We start from the raw sequence: 18005 nt of genomic DNA, 5'->3' as shown, positions 1-18005 counted from the left end.
TTATGTTGTCGCGTCGATCAAACAGCGAAAAAGAAATATTTAACTTCTCAGGTTTATCGCTGTCGCGTCGGTCAAACAGTGAAGAACTAACAAGGTTTGGAACAGCAGCCAACACTGTTTTTCAAAACAGACCTTTTTTATGCAATCGTATGCAGCAAAAAAAAGTGTTGTTCTCTGAAACATACTCGTTTGATCGCAATCTGCTTTTTGACTTTATGTGCGTTGCGTGACTGTCGGCAAGTAAAAAGTCAACACGTAAAAGACATAAGCACCGAGTATAATGAGGTAATCACCGAATATAATGACATAAGTACTAAAGTAGACTACGAGTAGTCCCTCTTTCGCTTAGTCCGTCGTGCGTGACGCGAAAGAAAACCGCGAGAAAAAAACGGCCGCGCGAAATCCTGGGGGCGAGGAGCGCGCGAAAGGAGGGACCCCTCCTTTCGCGCGCTCCTCGCCCCCAGGATTTCGCGCGGCCGTTTTTTTCTCGCGGTTTTCTTTCGCGTCACGCACGACGGACTAAGCGAAAGAGGGACTACTCGTAGTCTAGTACTAAAGATAATGACATAACCACCCAATATAATAAAAAAAGTATCATAAGACAGTTCTGGCGTTCCATACATAACTCTGTTACAAGCAAATAACGAGAGAATATCGTTTAGTTCGAGATTTTATCTTTATTATACTTTTACGAAGTTTCTCAGAGCATTTTACTTAGGTGTACTCGAACAGATGAATTCGTAAACAAATTCTCTAACCTTTCTGCTCTTGTTTCTCAGACGTTCTTGAGCTCGTGCTGGGATTCTGCTTGGTTCACGATCACGTCTAAAAATACGAAGACGCTTCTGAAGATGCTTTTCATCAAGTTGAAGAGTTGATAGCCCCGGTTGATGGCTCCTTTGGTATGACATGATTCATGGTTCACTCAAAATGTTCGCTCGTATATTGATCTCTGGTAAGGCTTGCAGCAACCCGTTCCGAAAACGCTTAACGTCCTTTAGTGTTGGTCTACCTTGAACGGTGTGTTCGTTTGTATGTGATTTCATCGCCCTGGAAATCATGGAATCCGTGCTAACTTTTCTCTACGACAACCTCTGTAAATTCCATGTGCTGTACGCATGCACAGGTGGCGCATACGCTTTAGAGACCAGACGGCGATTTGTGACCGAACGTGGGAAAAAAAAAAAAAACGGAGCCGAAATTTAAAGCCAGGCCTCACTGCTTGGGTAATAGTTCAAATTACCTTCAAGCTGAAAACGTTCGGAGGGCAATAACGCGACACTTTATGCCTGTCTTCAAGACGTATTTACAAGCCGCTGAACAACCCACTGTCGAATGCTTGTTTCACTCAAATTACTTCCTGTTTACTTCCGCGATGCGAAAGGCTCACTACTCGTTCGCAAAGCTATTTTATCTTTTATTTATTGTTGCTCTCAACAGAAAAGCTCCTGTGCCTGTTCAGTTACACACAGGAAGACTTGGGAACCTCGTATTAAAAAGCGCAAAACGACAAGAACATTTCGGGGAATTTGCGCGGAAGACAAATTTTTAGTCACGCAATCTCGTACCAATTTGAGCTGATGTTTTCGCTATTGCTCAAAATGGCCGTCACTTGAATGTTTTGTGTTCGGATCTCATTCTTACGTTTCAGTTCTGGGAAGAAACAAAAAAATGGAGGTTGGTCTGCGAGTAGTTCGTGGTCCAGATTGGATGTGGGGAGACCAAGATGGAGGCGAAGGCAATGTCGGAACAGTCGTCCATCTTGGAGGGAATAATAGCGTGCCCGATGAAACTGTTTTGGTTTACTGGGATTCTGGAAAGCAGGCGAATTATAGGGCAGGATATTCTGGAAAGTATGATCTTCGAGTCTTTGACACTGCTCAAACAGGTAAGTAAATTATTCATCTACGTTTGTGGCGAAGAATTTAGTGTTTTTGTTATTTCTGTACTACTTGCTGTTAACTTCATCCGCATTTGTAATTCATGCGCGGGCGAATTTTAAGATGTTTAGATTCGCGTACACTTTATAACTTTGTTTCTGCGTGGTTTTATTCAAGATCGATTCTCCGATCTTGAACACTTGTGTGTCGAAATTCTTGCGGCGACAGATAGAAAGCAACGGATTCCAGAACAAATTAGAATACTTAATGTTCGTTCGATTATCTGGCATTAAATTCACTCCAAATATAACTGATGTACTTTTAGAGTCATTAGTATTCGTAGTTTGATCTGAATAAATAACTGAATGTGGATTTCGTTGATCATGAGAAAAAGCTGGATTCTAGAATGTCCTCTTTGATTTTGTATTTTCAAGTTAAGAAACATACTCAAGTGAATGGCTCCCTTGGCCGTTTGATCCCCCCCCCCCCCCCCCCACTGGTATTTGTCAGGCACTTGAAAACTTCTTCTGCCCCAGGGTGGGACATTTTGCTTTAACAGATCTTCTCAGGGAGAGGTGCACTGTGAGAGTAAATGATCTTGTCCAAGAACACAACAGAAAAATCCCGGCTAGGGCTGGAACCTGGATCCAGAGTCCAGCATTTTACCTAACCATTAGGCCATTGTAACACCCACTTTCCACTGAGTACTTCCAAAAAATTTCCAACCCCTGCCTCCCCACTAATGGAAGCTATTTGAAATCCCATCTTGCATTATTAATGGCTCAGGTGCCTCTGAAATTGATAAATTTACCAGTCAACTTGGATCAGACAGGCGAAATTGTACTGTCCTAAAGATGCATGTATATTCCGTCGCTTGTATCTAAGCATAAACATGTGACGCCAAGACATGTTCTAATTGGATGTCAAACATGGCATGGTTGGTCATCAAACATTTGAAGTTTAGCAGACCGTAACACAAATTTCGTGCTCTGAAAGACTCTGAAAGTCTTGCTCCTGCCAATATTTCATGGTATAAGTAAAACCACTTTCACGAAAGGCATATGCATATTGACACAGGTCAAGGTCAATTTCACTAAAGAAGTCTCCAATGTCCAATCTTTCCGCTGAACTTTGAGCATGAAAGTGCACGCCACAGTCTGCTAAACTTCAAATGTTTGATGACCAATCATGCCACATTTGAAACCCAATTAGAGCATGTTTCTTTTGCCAGAAACAATAACAGGCGCTTAAACAATGAAAAATACTTAACATTTTTTGCCTCTGAGCTTAACGTTTGGTGCCAAAACTGGGTTGCCTCAGTATTTGGCAAATTGTTTGTCAAGTGTTGCTACAAGCTAAAAGTAATGGTACAGGCAGCTTACATGTATCTCATGTGCAGTTATTCTCTTTGTGGCACAAGGAAATAACATAGGTAGGCAATGAGCTTACATGACAGGCCTGATATGAAATGTAAGTTAAAGTAATATGACTCATAGCATAGCATTTTGACAGGTGTGAAGCACAACAGTGTTACTTGTGATGGCTGTAGGGAGGACCCTCTCATTGGAACTCGATGGAAGTGTGCTGATTGTTTCAACTATGATTTGTGCTCAGCTTGTTTCATGAATGATGTTCATGATAAACAACATGCATTTCTACGTTTTGACCAACCTGATGGAAGTGGGTGGGTTCATTTTACTTATATTTATTCTCCTCCGTGATCCCTACCACCACCCCCCCCCCCCAAACTTGGTTTTGTCATTATTTTGTCCTTCCAGCTTTCTCCCCCTCTTCCTCCATTCTTGCATTCTTTGCATTTACTTCCCCACTCCTCTCCCTCCCTCCTCCTGCCCACCCCTCATGCTCTTCTTTCCCACCTCCCTCCCTCCCTCTCTTCTTTCCTTCCTTCTTTTCCTCTCTCCCTCCCTCTCTTCCTTCCTTCCTTCCTTCCTTCCTTCCCTCCCTCCCTCCCTCCGTCTCTTCCTTCCTCCCTCCCTCCCTCCTTCCTTCCTTCCTTCCTTCCTGCTTTCCTTCCGTCTGTTTGTCTGTCCGTCCGTCCCTCCTTCTTCCTTCCTTCCATCCGTCCGTCTGTCCGTCCATCCGTCCATCCGTCCATCTGTCCATCTGTTTTCCTTCCTTCCTTCCTTCCTCCCCTTCTTCCTTCCTTTCTGTTATAATACAGTGTATTCTTAGTTTGTTGTCTTAATTAGACAAATTATGCCTCCTTTAGAAAAAGGCAATCATGATGTTTTTTGGTGTCCGTGTTTCAAGGGTTTAAATGTAGGTTTGATAAGGTTTGTTCATTTTGTACACCTGTTGGTTTGATGGCTGAGTGGAAACTCAAACAAAATGCCTCCAATAGCTTTCCACTGAAGCAAATCATAACACTATTCTTATGTACCCTTGTTATATATTGTATTCATAACTAGTTTTACATTGTGGCTGAAAAACCCCTATGGGGGAGCTTCAATAAACTGGCATATGTATATGTATGTAGGTATGTAAGTTACCTGTGGATGAGCCGTAAATTAACAAACATATAAAACTGAATTACTGTGCCAAGTTGTACAGAAAAAACAGGAATCTACTGAAGCATTCATGTCTTCTTCTTCTGCTGAAGGATTCCTGTTGGGAAACGTTCCAACTTCGTTAAATTGCAATCCAAAGGCTTTTTTCCTGGAGCAAGAGTGGCACGTGGAAGAGACTGGAAATGGGGGGACCAAGATGGCGGCAATGGACGGGTTGGGACATTGTCTGAGATAACAGCCTGGAGTGAATTGCAGCGGTCTGGGGCGAAAGTCATCTGGAACTTGCTCCGAAGTAACACATATAGAACTGGATATCAGGGCTCGGTATGTTCCAATATTAAAATACATGTATTTAATAATTATTGGATGAGATCTCATTAGACTCTTAGAAGTGTAATCTTAGAGTCGAGTATATAAATATCCTTTGTTCGGTTCCTCCATCCCTCCGTTCCTCCGTCCCTCCGTCCCTCCGTCCCTCCGTCCCTCCGTCCCTCCGTCCCTCCATCCCCCCATTCCACAGACCCTTTGTCTCTTTGCCTCTTCATTATCTTCAGTAGTAGCAGACCTCCTGTGCAACCGAAGGCTTGCGAGCAGAGCCCCATACCTAAGAAAATTAGATAACCCATCAATCTCACAAAAATTGGTTGTGACATGACTGGCCGTGCGTAGGTACATATCCATCCGTACTTCCATAGGTACATCCATCCATCCTTTATTATCTTTCCCCATGGGGGCTTTTCGAAGACAATATGGTACAATACTACAATTAAATACTACTATGACATCCGTGCGTCCGTCCGTACATCCATATGTACATCTGTACTCCAAGCCCTGTACCTTGAAAAATAAGAGAGTAGCACTACTACCATAGCTACATCTTTGATATTGGACATCCATGTTATAATTATTTGACAGCTGTCAAAACAAGGTAACTGCTGACCAGTATCACATGACCATTTGCGGGCTAAGGTCAAGAGCTCATTGAGGTAGCATGTTTTTTTGAAGTTTATAGCTGGCCAGGTACTGGTTTTTTAATTGGTTTGCGGACTCAAGCCAGGTTATTACTCTGGGGGAGAGGGAAGGAGTACATGCAAAGGCAAAATTGCGGCACAAATTAAACCCTGATGCATTGTTTATGTTTCTTCTGACATATTCCTTGTACAATTGTCTTTTGGAAAGTCCCTGATATATTGCGTGCATAATTTCTACAATATTGGGTACTCATTAGGTAATTTGGTTGGTTAAAATGTAACTCAAAAAAATAGTGAAACCACACACTGAACAATCATATATGCTCACAACTGATCATTTTTTGAGTTTCTGATCCAGGGAAAAATATCCTCTTTTCATTTATGGTTTATTATTTAATCAGGAGCTCTGCTTTAAGGCTTGGCTAAATCTATATATTATTTAGAAAACAGCCCTAAGAAAATACATGTGCTGATTGGTTTAAAATCGTGTCTCTATTAAACAATTAGATTATGAGATTTCTATCACACATAGAAATCAAGAGTGAATAATCTAATTGTTTCAGTATAAATCTACTAGTTGTTCAAAAGTTTATCTAAATCCTCATCATAGACACTTTTAAAATGCCAAGAAGCGTAATTTTGTTAACAAGGGCACACTGCTACGCTACTCACTATTTATCACAGAATAGATAGTTAGTAGCGTAGCCAATCAGAGAACGGCATTCATGATAGAACACTAGTAGATTTATACTAAAACTTGATAGAAACACAGAACTAGCATGGGCTGTTGACGTAATGATGGCCTGAGCAAAGAGAATTTACATTTTGATGATCAAAGTAAACGAGCTGTTTTTCTTTTTTCATCGCGGTGTTTTCTAAAAGAAATAGGAAACATATTCTCCATGTTTCTAGCGAGTTATAGAAACATTTGTGAAAGTTTGGGAGAACTCAAAAAAGTTGTGGAAACACTCGCCTGCAGCTCGTGTTCCCACAGCATTTCTTGTTCTCCCAAATTTCCACTTGTGTTTCTATAACTTGATAGAAACACAGTGCATGTTTTCTATTTCTTAAACAAGTTTCCCTAACTAGTATTAACTAGTATATGCTGCCTTGAACACTGTGTTTTACATACCATTACTATAGTCAGATTCTCCTCTGTTCATGCTTTTTTAAGGTGGATCTTAAATGTGTAAATCCGGCGAATGGGCCATCTTATTATCGTGAGTGTTTAGCAAAAGTCGGAGAGAAGCGACAGCTAGCCCAAGCAGATGCCAATCGATTGCGGGTCGGAGACCGCGTGTCTGTGTGTCTTGATGCAGAAGTACTTAAGGCTATGGCACAAGGGCATGGTGGGTGGATCGATGATATGGCACAGGTAAGACAGTTGTTTGTCCCTACCTCCCCTGCCCCTTTTCTTTTTGTCCTTGTCTTTCTTTTTTTATTGTTTTTGGTGTTTGCTGCGAATTTTGCAGAAGTCCATACTTAAGAAGCTAAACGCTGAAAGGCAATTATCTGGCTGATAATTTTGATTTTGTGTCAGTCTGCAGTTAAACCCAAATTTAATGATGTTCCAAGGGACTGGGAATTTATTTGAGTTCTTTAAAACGTCATGGGTTCGATTCCTGTTGTGGTCTCAGATTTTTTCTTTGTCCCACGGTCGTGTCCTTTTGATCAATTCACCTTTCACATTTCATATATTTCCAAGCTTAAAATTCCCCATCTTTATTCACTTATCAAATAGAATCTCTGTTGCAATGTGTCTATTCAGTAATTGATCACAGATAATGTCAAACTGTGGTAAGAACAAAAGTGGAACACTAGGTGATGGTCGAGTGTGCCATTAATGTTCCATTTTGCTGTTCATTGGGTAACTTATTCCATGTGATATTTATTTGGGATTTGTGACCATTTGCAGACCAACTTGATTGGTTTTTGTTTTGTTTTGTTTTTTGGTCCATTGTCTATCTCAATGTCGATGTTAATTTGCTCATTTTGCAGTGTATAGGAAAAGTCGGCAAGATCAAGAAAATAGACGCTGATGGTGATGTACACATAAGCTATGGACTCAAAACGTGGGTTTTCCATCCTGACGCCGTGACAAAGGTAATCTGTCGGTGTATTTTTTAATTGCCATTCGCACTGCACACTATATACTGATTAATAGGCTACTTACACTACTTAAATACTTGTTATTATATAAACACTAGTGAAATACCAGGACATTTTCCTGTTACTAAAAAATCATATCTCCATCGCACACAGTGAGGATACTGTTTCTATCTTTCACATTGTGAAGATATCATTCCTTTTTGTTAACATTTTTCTTTTGTCCCGTAACTACACTTAAATTTGTTGATGTATGATCGAAACATCTTCGGATCTTCTTCGGTCGTCTTCGGCAATCTTCGGAAAATGTTCGGAAGCGTTCGTCTGGCCTACGGAACAATTTTGGAAAATCTTCGGAAAGTGATCGGAATTCCTTGGTAAATCGTCAAAAAAATAAACAGAATATTACATGCCTGCTTGTGGAGACGAATTTTAACCTCTCGTGTTCAACTCAATATCTCACTCGTTGGCTGCGCTCACTCGTGAGATATTGTTTTCAACACTCGAAGATAAAATTTGTATCCACAGGCGGGAATGTAATATCTTCTATTTATACAATATGATTTCTTACGTCTCTTGCAATACTAAATAAATATTTACACTACTTACACTACTTACAATACTAAAACTTGCACTTCAATACGATAGCTTTAACACTACTTACAATACTTAAATACTTACACTAATTGCAATGCTTATAATGGGAAGCGAATCTTGTTTCCCCTGAGTGTTTGATTTTTCTCTCGGGGATGTTTTAGGCGGTTATACCGGTGAATCTGCCAATTGGAGATGCATTGTGCAGCGGTTATACAAACGCCTTTGACAACGAGAAATAACTTGGAGAGAGATGGCTTTGCACGCTTAATTCTTTCCCGTTCTCGAATTTTGTCTGAGAGTGGAAAAGAAAAAAATGCATCCTGTCTAATGAGAAAGCTGCACGAAGATCTGCAGTCTCCCAGACTACCTACAGTCTCTTAGATACGAGAGTATTATATCAACACGAAAGGCCGTGCTTGATCACATTTCCAAACAACGAGAAGAGAGCTGAAAATAGGACGTGTAGCGGAGTATTTTTGACAAACTTCGAGGTATTTGGAAATGTGGTCAAACACTGTCTTGAGTGTTTGATATGTCTCCTCAATCGAAACTAAAATGAAAGAGAAGATGGAGAAATAAAGTCATAAAATTCCATGCTAATTAAGATCAGATATTCAAACAACGTCACAGTCATGATTTTATGATGAGTTATTATTGAGTTTGAGAATATCTGCTCGAGTCTGCAGTTAATTTATTCTCTTGTCTCCCAGTTGCCAAGTTTTCAGGCGGGAGACAAAGTGAGAGTGTTAAGCGACAAGCAACGTGTTCAGAATTTACAGCAAGGACATGGCGGCTGGAATGAGTCAATGACAGCGGTAAGGAATTTTTACTTGGACTTTTTAGAGTATATACTTAAATATTTTTCATCGTTCTAAGAAAAGCTATGTTCAGTTGACTTTTATTCACCTCTCCAGCTCGAAATTTCTATATATTCATACACGTGTAGTGTGAATTTCCTCTTTGTTTGCAAAACCTTGCGTGTGATAACGAGTTTTAATTGCATAAAATCGAACACCGCCGGTTAAAAAAGATTTTTTTTTTGATGATTTTTTTCACCTAGCCTCGTTTGAAAGAGGCAAAGAGCTAGTCACGAGTATCTTATTACTTTTTATATTGTTTACGTCGCTGCATCTGTCTCTCTGTTGCAATCATGTCATTACATTAACGCATGAATTCCAATTAACCTAATGGTTAGTGCACTCGTCTCAGGATCGGCGGTCCAGGTTCGAGCCCTGGCCGGGGCCATTGCGCTGTGTTCTTGGGCAAGTCATTTTTCTTACACAGGGCCTCTATCCACCCAGGTGTATAACTGGACACCAACAAATTCAATGCTTGTGGGTAACCCAGCGAAGGAGTAGCAACCCATCCAGGGGAGGGGAGGGGAGTAGAAATACTCCCTAGTCGCTTCATGCCACATAAATCGGAGAGAACCCAACTTCTAGTCGCTTCATGCTAATGAAAGAAGAGCTAAGAACTGCTAGGTTTCAACGCAGACTTAACCTTTACCTATGAATTGCAAGTAATAAAAAACTTGTTTTACTCAGGCATTAGGAAAAGAGGGAAAAATCCTGGAAGTGGATGGCGATGGTGATGTTGTTGTTGTGGTGGGATCGGACCTTTGGCTTTTTAACCCGGCAGCGCTGGAGGACATGTCTGGTGGCGAGGCAACAGCTCGACATGGCGAAACCTCACCGACTTCCCCAGGTAAGAAACTGATGTAAAGAGGTGGTTGTTGCTCGTTGTGGCTGCTCACAGCTAGTTTTGCAGTTCTCACCTCTTCAAAGTGATAAGTTCACTTTCGTATTTCTATAGAGAACATGAGTCAAAGTTGTTATTTGTGATTGATATCTACAGCTGATAAGTTTGACGACCTTCTTAAAATGTTGCTACTGGGAGCTGCTATAAGAGGCGGCGGAGGTGATCCCGGCGACAGATTAGTGAACGCGTCATCAAATGGTAACCTGCAGGACGTCCGCGAGATCCTGGAGGCGAATCCTGACAAGGTGGGGCTGCTCTTAACATGCGAGATCATTGAGAATTGCAAAAAAAAAAAAAAAGAAAAAAAAAAGAAAACGGAGGTTTTACTTACCAGTGGTTGAAATCTTAAAAATTTGAGCTAAGTATTAGTTTGAAAAAAAAACAACAACAACAAGCGATGGAGACTCTAACATAAGCCTTAAGCTTATTAAGAGACCAGTGTTATTCGTATTCGTAGTATTGGACTAACACGAGCCTGGAGTGAAGGCTCACGCGGGGAAATATCATTGAAAAGAGATACATGTAAATGCTATTTGCATTTGAAAAGACTTTCCGCACTAGCCTCAATTGCAAGCTAGTTCCAGTCCAATACCGAGTATCCGAATATGGTCTATTGTACAGCCCGGCCTTTATAAAGATAAAAGGTGTAACAGTGTTGCGACGTTTTTCTTTTCTGTGTAGATTAATCATAAACGAGGAGGGAAGACAGCACTTCATGTAGCCTGTCACCAAGGTCGCACGGAAATTGCCAAGTTCCTGATAAGCAAGGGTGCCAATAAAGACATTAAGGTTAGAGTAAAAGGAAGTTAAGAAGTGATAAATATTTACCATGAGGGTTTATTTTTTAGTTTTTGTTTTTATATTTTTCGTTAATAAACTAGAAGGTTGCGTTAAACTTGACTTTGTCTACCATGCTAAGGAAAACTTGTCAACGTTTGACTATCTTAATGCGAAGTCCGTTACGAAGACATTCAATTGAAAATATGGATTTAAGAAAAAACAAAGAACCTACAATCGTGGACAAAAATCCTTGGGACACTTATGTAATGTAACGGATTACCTGTGTTTTAGAACTGAAGTATGAAGAAAACGCTGCTATATCCTTTATAAACGGGTTGCTGTCCCCCCTTCCCACCCAACACAATGTTGAAAATCAGGTGAAATTGCAGGTACTAGTTTTCAACATTGTATGGGGGGTGGGGGGCGAGGTTAGGCAGGTGAAGTTGTATTCGCGCCTGGCGTGTACGCAAAAGCGTCAAAAGTGCAAATTTGTCCCAAGACTTCTGTCGATGATTGTAGCTATAGACAAGCATCTCATTTCAGGGAGAAACAGAAAGACTCTTAGACAGGCAGCGTGACCGAGTTGTTAGGGCGCCGTACTTGAGATCCGAAGGTCGCGGGTTCAAGTCCCGCTTTGACCATTTAGCTGGAGTGGTTTCTTTGTAGACCCTAGTTCAACTTCTCGGTCATGCTTGTAAATAGCCACCTGGTCCGCCACCCGCCAGTTGGGATTTTTAAGCCCATTATGTCTAGTTGATATGTTTGTCTCTTTCAGTTCAAGTGGCATGCCTGTGAACTAGCTAGGTGTAGCTATTTAAGGAACATTGACCACTATAAACAAAAACTTTTGAACAACTGAACATTTGAACGCTTACTGCTATGCCGGAACACTTAACCCGGCTTGCAGACTTTTTACCTCTCGCTTCATAAAATACTTAATATCTTACTCTGATGTGTGTAATTTATTAATTGTATTTATCGTTATTGGATCATTATTAGGATGAGCAGGACTATTCCGCATTACACCATGCAGCTTACGGGTAAGAGTGCACCTGTTGTATAGATTTTCATTCATCTTATTAAATCAGATGGGTGCACTAATACCTTTTGAAGGCGGATTTGTGTTAGGTTCCTCTTTTACGAGCTCGCCTTTTTTCCTTGATTTTGAGACAGGTACAGTGGAACCCCGGTTTAACGATATGCCTAGGGATATCGTTATAGCCGAATTCCCGGTATAACTATATTGTGGGAAAATTTCTAAAAATATCGCTATACCGGGATAAAGCTGATAATCGCCTTTTTACTGCACGTTATCTAATAAATTTGTAATTGATCATCAAATGAATTACAACATCCAGAGTATTCTTCAATGTCTTTAAAACATGTCAAAAACAGTTTGTACAGCTCATAAGGTGTTCGTTACCAAAGATACAGAAAATTCTGTGGCATGAACTTCAATGTTTTTGGTTTTATCGTTATAACCGGAATTGTTATATCTCTCAGTTAGTACGCGCGCTGTGATTGGTCAATTTAGCGGGCCGTACTCTCCTGTACGGCCCGCTAAAATTTAAAGTTGATTTTGTTGCCAAACTGTTTCGTTATTTATCGATAAGTGTTCTTAACTTTTATAGCAAGTGAAAGTTTAAAACTTTTTTATGATCTAAATTATGTAATAAAGCGTGCTAACGACCTAAAAACAGTTTCAAACTGACTCGTTTTGCTTTCGAGATTCGTCAGAAATTTGAAGCCTTTCCGAGTCTGCGTGAATAGAAATGGTTTCCGAACCCGTCAGGCAATATATAATAAATATCTTACTAACCTCGTCTTCTCGGTCCGTACTGTAAGTTACGGATCCTCGTTTTTTCCCCCTTCGATTTATGACCCGCGCGCTTCGCGCTTGGGCCATAAATCGAAGGAGAAAAAACTCGGTCCGTAACTTACAGTACGGACCGAGAAGACGAGGTTAGTAAGAGGTATATAAAACTGTGCCCAAGGTCTTGAGTACGGCCCGGCACGGTGTATTGAAAACCTTGAAAAGCTGCCAAAGTTGGAAATTTGGGAGCGGTCCGTATACACAAGGTCCTGATGGGAAAATCTGGACCGCTCAGTGGAACGTGCGGCATCAGCCAATCGGATTCAAGGATTTAGGATTACGGACCGTTAAGAAGCTGGAGAAAAAAAATATTAAAGTCGATGGTATAGTTTTGTAAGGTGACCGTGAGACACTATCGTAACACTTCTTTTTGCTATGTGGTTGTTTATTTTGTTATATTTATTTATTTAGTTTTATTCTTTTTAACTTGGGAAAAGGTCTGCACGTGAGATATTGACTAAGTAAACTTGTAATGATAACAAACCGTGATAGACTTCAGTTGTTAACTTGAACTCCATTTGGTGTTTAGTGACAGAAGCGGAGAGACTGTTACAGTCATGTTGAACACGGGCACTAACGTCAATGTCTGCGACAACAAGAACAAAAGCACGCCGCTACACTTGGCTGTCAATCAAGGCAACGATGCTGGTGTCAAGGCGTTATTGGCGTCACGTCACTGTGATGTCAATTGTCAGGTACTAGATGTTAAGGAAGCGTCCACAGTATGCCGGAGAAATTTGAAAACGCAGTGTTATTGCGCTGGTTAGGCCTACCGTCCACCCTGATCCGTCAAGGCAACATAGCTTTTCTAAAATAATCTTCAAACCGGAGGAATTTGAAAACGCCGGCTTTTTGTTTCCGTGTGGACGGAGAACATTTTGAAAACGGAATTTTTCGAAAACGATCGCGTTACGATAATCGTGTGATTTCCCTGACCGGGTATTCCTGAAACACAAATCCAAAATGACCGGTTATCATTGCATTTTTAAATTTCTCCAGCTTAGTGTGAACGGAAAGCATTCTATGAGTTTTCAGAGTGAAATTTCCGGGTTTTTTTTATTCCTCCGGCGTAGGGTCAACGGGACCCAAGATGACTCGTTCAGATGTGTCTTTATGTTGGCTTTTTATTTCTCGTTAACACTTTTCCTTCGAACAAAGATCACTCTATTGCAATTGCTGCATCTTTGGCAAGAACCTGTAATTACCAAGCAGTTGAAAAAGTGGTGGTCGACCTTTTGTAGTAAATACTCTGCGAGGTAATTGTCCAAATGTTTTCTAATATAATTAGCATGATCAGAATCTTCTCTAACGCGGACCAGGCTGCATCAATGCTTAGGGTTTGCTATGAAGAAATATCGCAGGTCTTTCCTCATAGAAAAAAGTTTAGCCTAAGTGATTCCAAATCGGTCCGTTTTTGCCACAAAAATAAGAGACATTTAGAGGGTTTTTTCGAGGTGTTATTTAGAAAACTGTTTGTGATATTTAGAATTTTTTGAGAATTCCGGAAATATATTTAAGCGATTTTACGTGATATTTGTGGAAAGGCCTGGAACAGCGTGTGCATATTTTATGTACTATATCAAACGCGAGAGACAGTGTTTCATCGGGATAGCCAAACACCGAGAAGAAAGTTGAAAATACCACGGCAGCGAAGTATTTTTGACGAAATTCGAGGTGTTTGGATGGCCGATGAAACACTGTCTCAAGTTTTTTGATATATCTTCTCAATCGAAACAAAATAAAAATGAGCGATAGAAATTTTACACAACGTTTCGATGTCGTCATGACATTATTATCAAGTGACAAGAAAATAACGGTTCAACAGTGTAATATATGCGGTGAGAGGTGTGATTGTAAAATCACACCTCTCACCGCATATATAACACTGTTGAACCGTTATTTTCTTGTCACTTGATAATGATGTCATGACGACATCGAAACGTTGTGTAAAATTTCTATCGCTCATTTTTATTTTGAAATGTTTATCGAAATTTAATCTCATTCGAAAATCGAGACGAAAACTAAGGAAAAAACGGAGAAATAAAATCGTAAAAATGTATGGTAACTAAGATGAGATATCCAAACACTGCCACGGTCATGACGTTCTTTGTTTCAACTGGACGAGTTATTAATGATTTTGAGAACGTTATTTCATACACAAAGTATGCTCAATCCTGTCTCTTTATTTCATTTTTAAGGATCTCGCTGGAGACACCCCTTTGCATGACGCAATCTCAAAAGACAAAAACAGCATTGTGGACCTCATTGTCGGTTCTCAAAACCTTGATGTGACTGTCTGCAACGGCAGAGGATTCAACCCACTCCATCAGGCTTCTATGAAAGGAAACAAACAGTAAGTGTCTGTCACCTTATTCAGGATTTAACCCATTCAATCAGGCTTGTATGAAAGGGAACAGGCAGTATGTGTCTGTCATCTTAGTCAGGCTTTAACCCAGTCAATCAGGCTTGTATGAAAGGGAACAAACAGTAAGTGTCTCATCTTAGTCAGGCTTTAACCCACTCCATCAGGCTTGTATGAAAGGGAACAAAGAGTGAGTATCTGCCACCTTAGTCAGGCTTTAACCCACTCCATCAGGCTTGTATGAAAGGGAACAAAGAGTGAGTATCTGTCACCTTAGTCAGGATTTAACCCACTCCATCAGGCTTGTATGAAAGAGAACAAGCAGTGTCTGTCACGCTCGCTGCGCTTCTAATTGTTGGAGTCGGGTTTGAGACCAGAGAAAAATCATTGAGAAGGCTTTATATTACTCTCACAGTGACCACCCAGCAAGTAAAAATATGATTTGGTGAAATTACTGCAGGGTAGCTTGACAAACAGCGAGGGAAGTAACAAAGTGTTTAAGACAAATTGTTCAACAAGTCGGCGTCGGAGAAAGATTTCATGTTTTTTTTTTTGTTTTTTTTGTTTTTTTCTTCCAATAACGTAAACTTGTAACTGATATCGTTCGATCTGAGTCACAGAGGAAACGACCTTTTAACGGGCTCAAAGTAATCCACATCCTGCATCCTTTGGCCATAACTTAAGAAATGTTCGCTTATTTGCGCTAATTTGTTTGTTGAAATAAAAAGCTTATCTAAAAAGTCTGAATTGATCAATCTTTTCCCTCTGAAGAAATTTGGTGTTGGTCATGGTTTGATAGTTTAATTTTGTTTACCTTTTGTTGCCATTTCAGTGCCGTAGAGAAAATCGCTGGTAAATTTCCTGGTCTTATTGAGATTGCCAAGGAAGATGGTTTCACCCCTCTTCACCTGGCTGCATTCAACAACCACACGGAAATAGCGAAATCTCTTCTCTTATCGGTATGTGGGTAATAAATTTAAAGTACGGTCAGTTTTTGTTTTGTTTAAGAATGTGTTGGTATAGCAACCCTCGCTAAATGATTCAATTCTTTGATTGAAGCGAGTGAAACATATTGTACCTGTTTGTTAGCGTTATTTGACAACACAACTTGCGCTTGAGCTCGCAAGATTCCCTGGAACCTGCACAGCTTATCGTGTAGTGGTGGTAAGCTCACATGGACTGGTTGCCCTTGAGCGAGGGTGCTTGTAGGGCGACTTGTGAGTTCATAAATACAAACAAACGTATTGTACCTGTTTGTCAGCTTTGACAACACAACTTGCGCTTGAGCTCGCAAGATTGCCTAGAACCTGCGCAGTTTCTCGTGTAGGGGTGGTAGGCTCACATGCACTGGTTGCCCATTGATTGAGGGTGCTCGTAGGGTGGCTTGTGAGTTCATAAATACAGTCCAATTTGAATGATGCGAGGTGACTTTCTCATCACATTCCCCTCGCTTTACTTGTTTAAAACGCAGGGACATTGTGACATCAACCTACGGAACAACAAGCGTCAAACCCCCCTGGCTCTTGCAGTATCGGAAGCGTACACTGGGATGATCGAGTTGTTAATTGAACATGGTGCTAATGTGAATGCTGATGACGAGGACGGTGACACTCCACTTCACCTGGCTGTTATTCATCATGCCGTGGGTAGCACGGGCTTAAGAGGGGTGAGGGCAGTTAGAATATTGATTAGTGGTCTCATAAACTGGCTCACTCACTGACTGGCCGGCTGAATGGCCGACTGGCCGCCTGCTGGTGGGCTGGGTGGCAGGCGGGCACGCGGGCTGACGGAATGACTGAGATGAGTGGACGGACAGAGAGGCAGACATTGATAGACGGATGGATGGACCAACTGAATGACCTACAGATGGATGGCCGGGCTGATTGACTGTCTGTCAGACAGATGGACGGATTGATGTTCTGACCTACCAACTGACTGACTAACTGACTGACTGACTGACTGACTGACCGACCGACCGACCGACCGACTGTTTGTTTGTTTGGTTGGTTGTCTTTTTTGTTTTTCTTCGTCTTCTTGCTTATCCTCGTCGTCTTGTGTGTTGTTGTTGTTGTTATTGTTGTTTTTGCTGCTGTCATTTTGGTTTCTTGTTTTACTTTTGATTTGCGTAATGCTCCTGTGCGGTTTTAAACACTGTGTCGACACAACTTATCATCTCTCTATGAATGTAGTAGTAAAGGTCTACACTGCATATTCTTTTAATCAATTATTTTCAAATCATTTCAGCTACTTCAAGGCTTAGGACTCAATGTCCCAGCGGGTGACAGAGATCAGCAGCACACGGGGTCTGCCATAGCTGTCTATTTAGCCCTTCATGGAGCGGACATCAACTTTTACAATCATGAGGGAAAGACTCCATTGGACCTGTGTACAGACGCCCAGACTGCCAACTTAATAAAACAATTTGCGAGGAGCGTTCCAAGGTAGGGAGGGGGCTCATTTAAGCCAAGAGCCTTTTTAATGAGTAGAGTTTAAGTTTAAGTTTAATAATACTTTGTCACGCTAGTACAAGTAAATAAATCACAGAAGTAAATAAATCACAGACTGAGGTAGAGGTAAAAAGGTGAAGTCTTAAAACGAGCTAAGCGGCCCATCAGGCGTGAGGTTATCTCCGGTTTATGTGGCATAAAGCCACAGGGATTATTTCTACTCCCCCCTGGATGGGTTGCTAGTACATCATAGTGTCACTCCCAGCAATAAATTCGCCGGTACCCTTTCATCCACCTTGGTAGCGAGAGGCACTGTAAGAGTAAAGTGTCTTTCCCAAGAACACAGCATTTTAATGAGTAGAGGAACCCATTAATTTTCTGGACTCTACGCAACAGCTTTCATTCACTTATCCCCTATTACTTCGTCTGGTTCTGTTCCTTATTTCCTTCCTCCCTTCTCTTCTTGGTTAAAATTAACGCTTGTTTATGTCTCCGTCCTTCCGGTCAATAATTAATTTCACGTGTTTTTATCAAGTATGATGGCCTATACTCTTCTATTTTTGTAGCAGACAGACCGCTCCTGAACGTCAATCGACTTTTACCCAACCTCGACCCCAGCCTGTGCTGGCAAAATCAGTTCCTCGACCGCCTGTGGCCGCGAGGAGGCCTGTGCCTGTGCCTAGATCATTGGCGGCGACATCAG

General features: G+C 41.1%; 1 protein-coding gene across 2 annotated transcripts in view; it reads left to right on the top strand.

Annotated features, from left to right (window-relative positions):
• The first annotated feature begins 1345 nt into the window (after positions 1 to 1345).
• Positions 1346 to 18005, top strand: part of LOC110062786 (E3 ubiquitin-protein ligase MIB2-like) — a 20810-nt gene continuing 4150 nt past the window's right edge. Inside the window, exons 1-16 of one of the 2 annotated variants that reach the window (XM_089270629.1) lie at positions 1346 to 1888; positions 3393 to 3564; positions 4501 to 4732; positions 6554 to 6754; positions 7378 to 7482; positions 8793 to 8897; positions 9627 to 9786; positions 9937 to 10085; positions 10522 to 10629; positions 11620 to 11660; positions 13023 to 13188; positions 14692 to 14846; positions 15688 to 15814; positions 16327 to 16521; positions 17100 to 17296; positions 17872 to 18005. The exon at positions 17872 to 18005 is cut by the window's right edge and continues 47 nt beyond it. In XM_089270629.1, the coding sequence (XP_089126755.1) occupies positions 1672 to 1888; positions 3393 to 3564; positions 4501 to 4732; positions 6554 to 6754; positions 7378 to 7482; positions 8793 to 8897; positions 9627 to 9786; positions 9937 to 10085; positions 10522 to 10629; positions 11620 to 11660; positions 13023 to 13188; positions 14692 to 14846; positions 15688 to 15814; positions 16327 to 16521; positions 17100 to 17296; positions 17872 to 18005 (2464 nt within the window). In that variant the 5' untranslated portion in view covers positions 1346 to 1671. Of the gene's footprint in view, positions 1889 to 3392; positions 3565 to 4500; positions 4733 to 6553; positions 6755 to 7377; positions 7483 to 8792; positions 8898 to 9626; positions 9787 to 9936; positions 10086 to 10521; positions 10630 to 11619; positions 11661 to 13022; positions 13189 to 14691; positions 14847 to 15687; positions 15815 to 16326; positions 16522 to 17099; positions 17297 to 17868 lie in introns of both variants that reach the window. The other variant, XM_020769735.2, reaches the window with a different exon arrangement.

The sequence above is a fragment of the Orbicella faveolata genome, unplaced genomic scaffold (genome assembly GCF_042242905.1).
Source record: "Orbicella faveolata isolate gen_17 unplaced genomic scaffold, um_ofav_v1 contig_34, whole genome shotgun sequence".
Classification (NCBI taxonomy): Eukaryota; Metazoa; Cnidaria; class Anthozoa; order Scleractinia; family Merulinidae; genus Orbicella; species Orbicella faveolata.
This window is presented reverse-complemented; position numbering and strand designations above follow the sequence as displayed.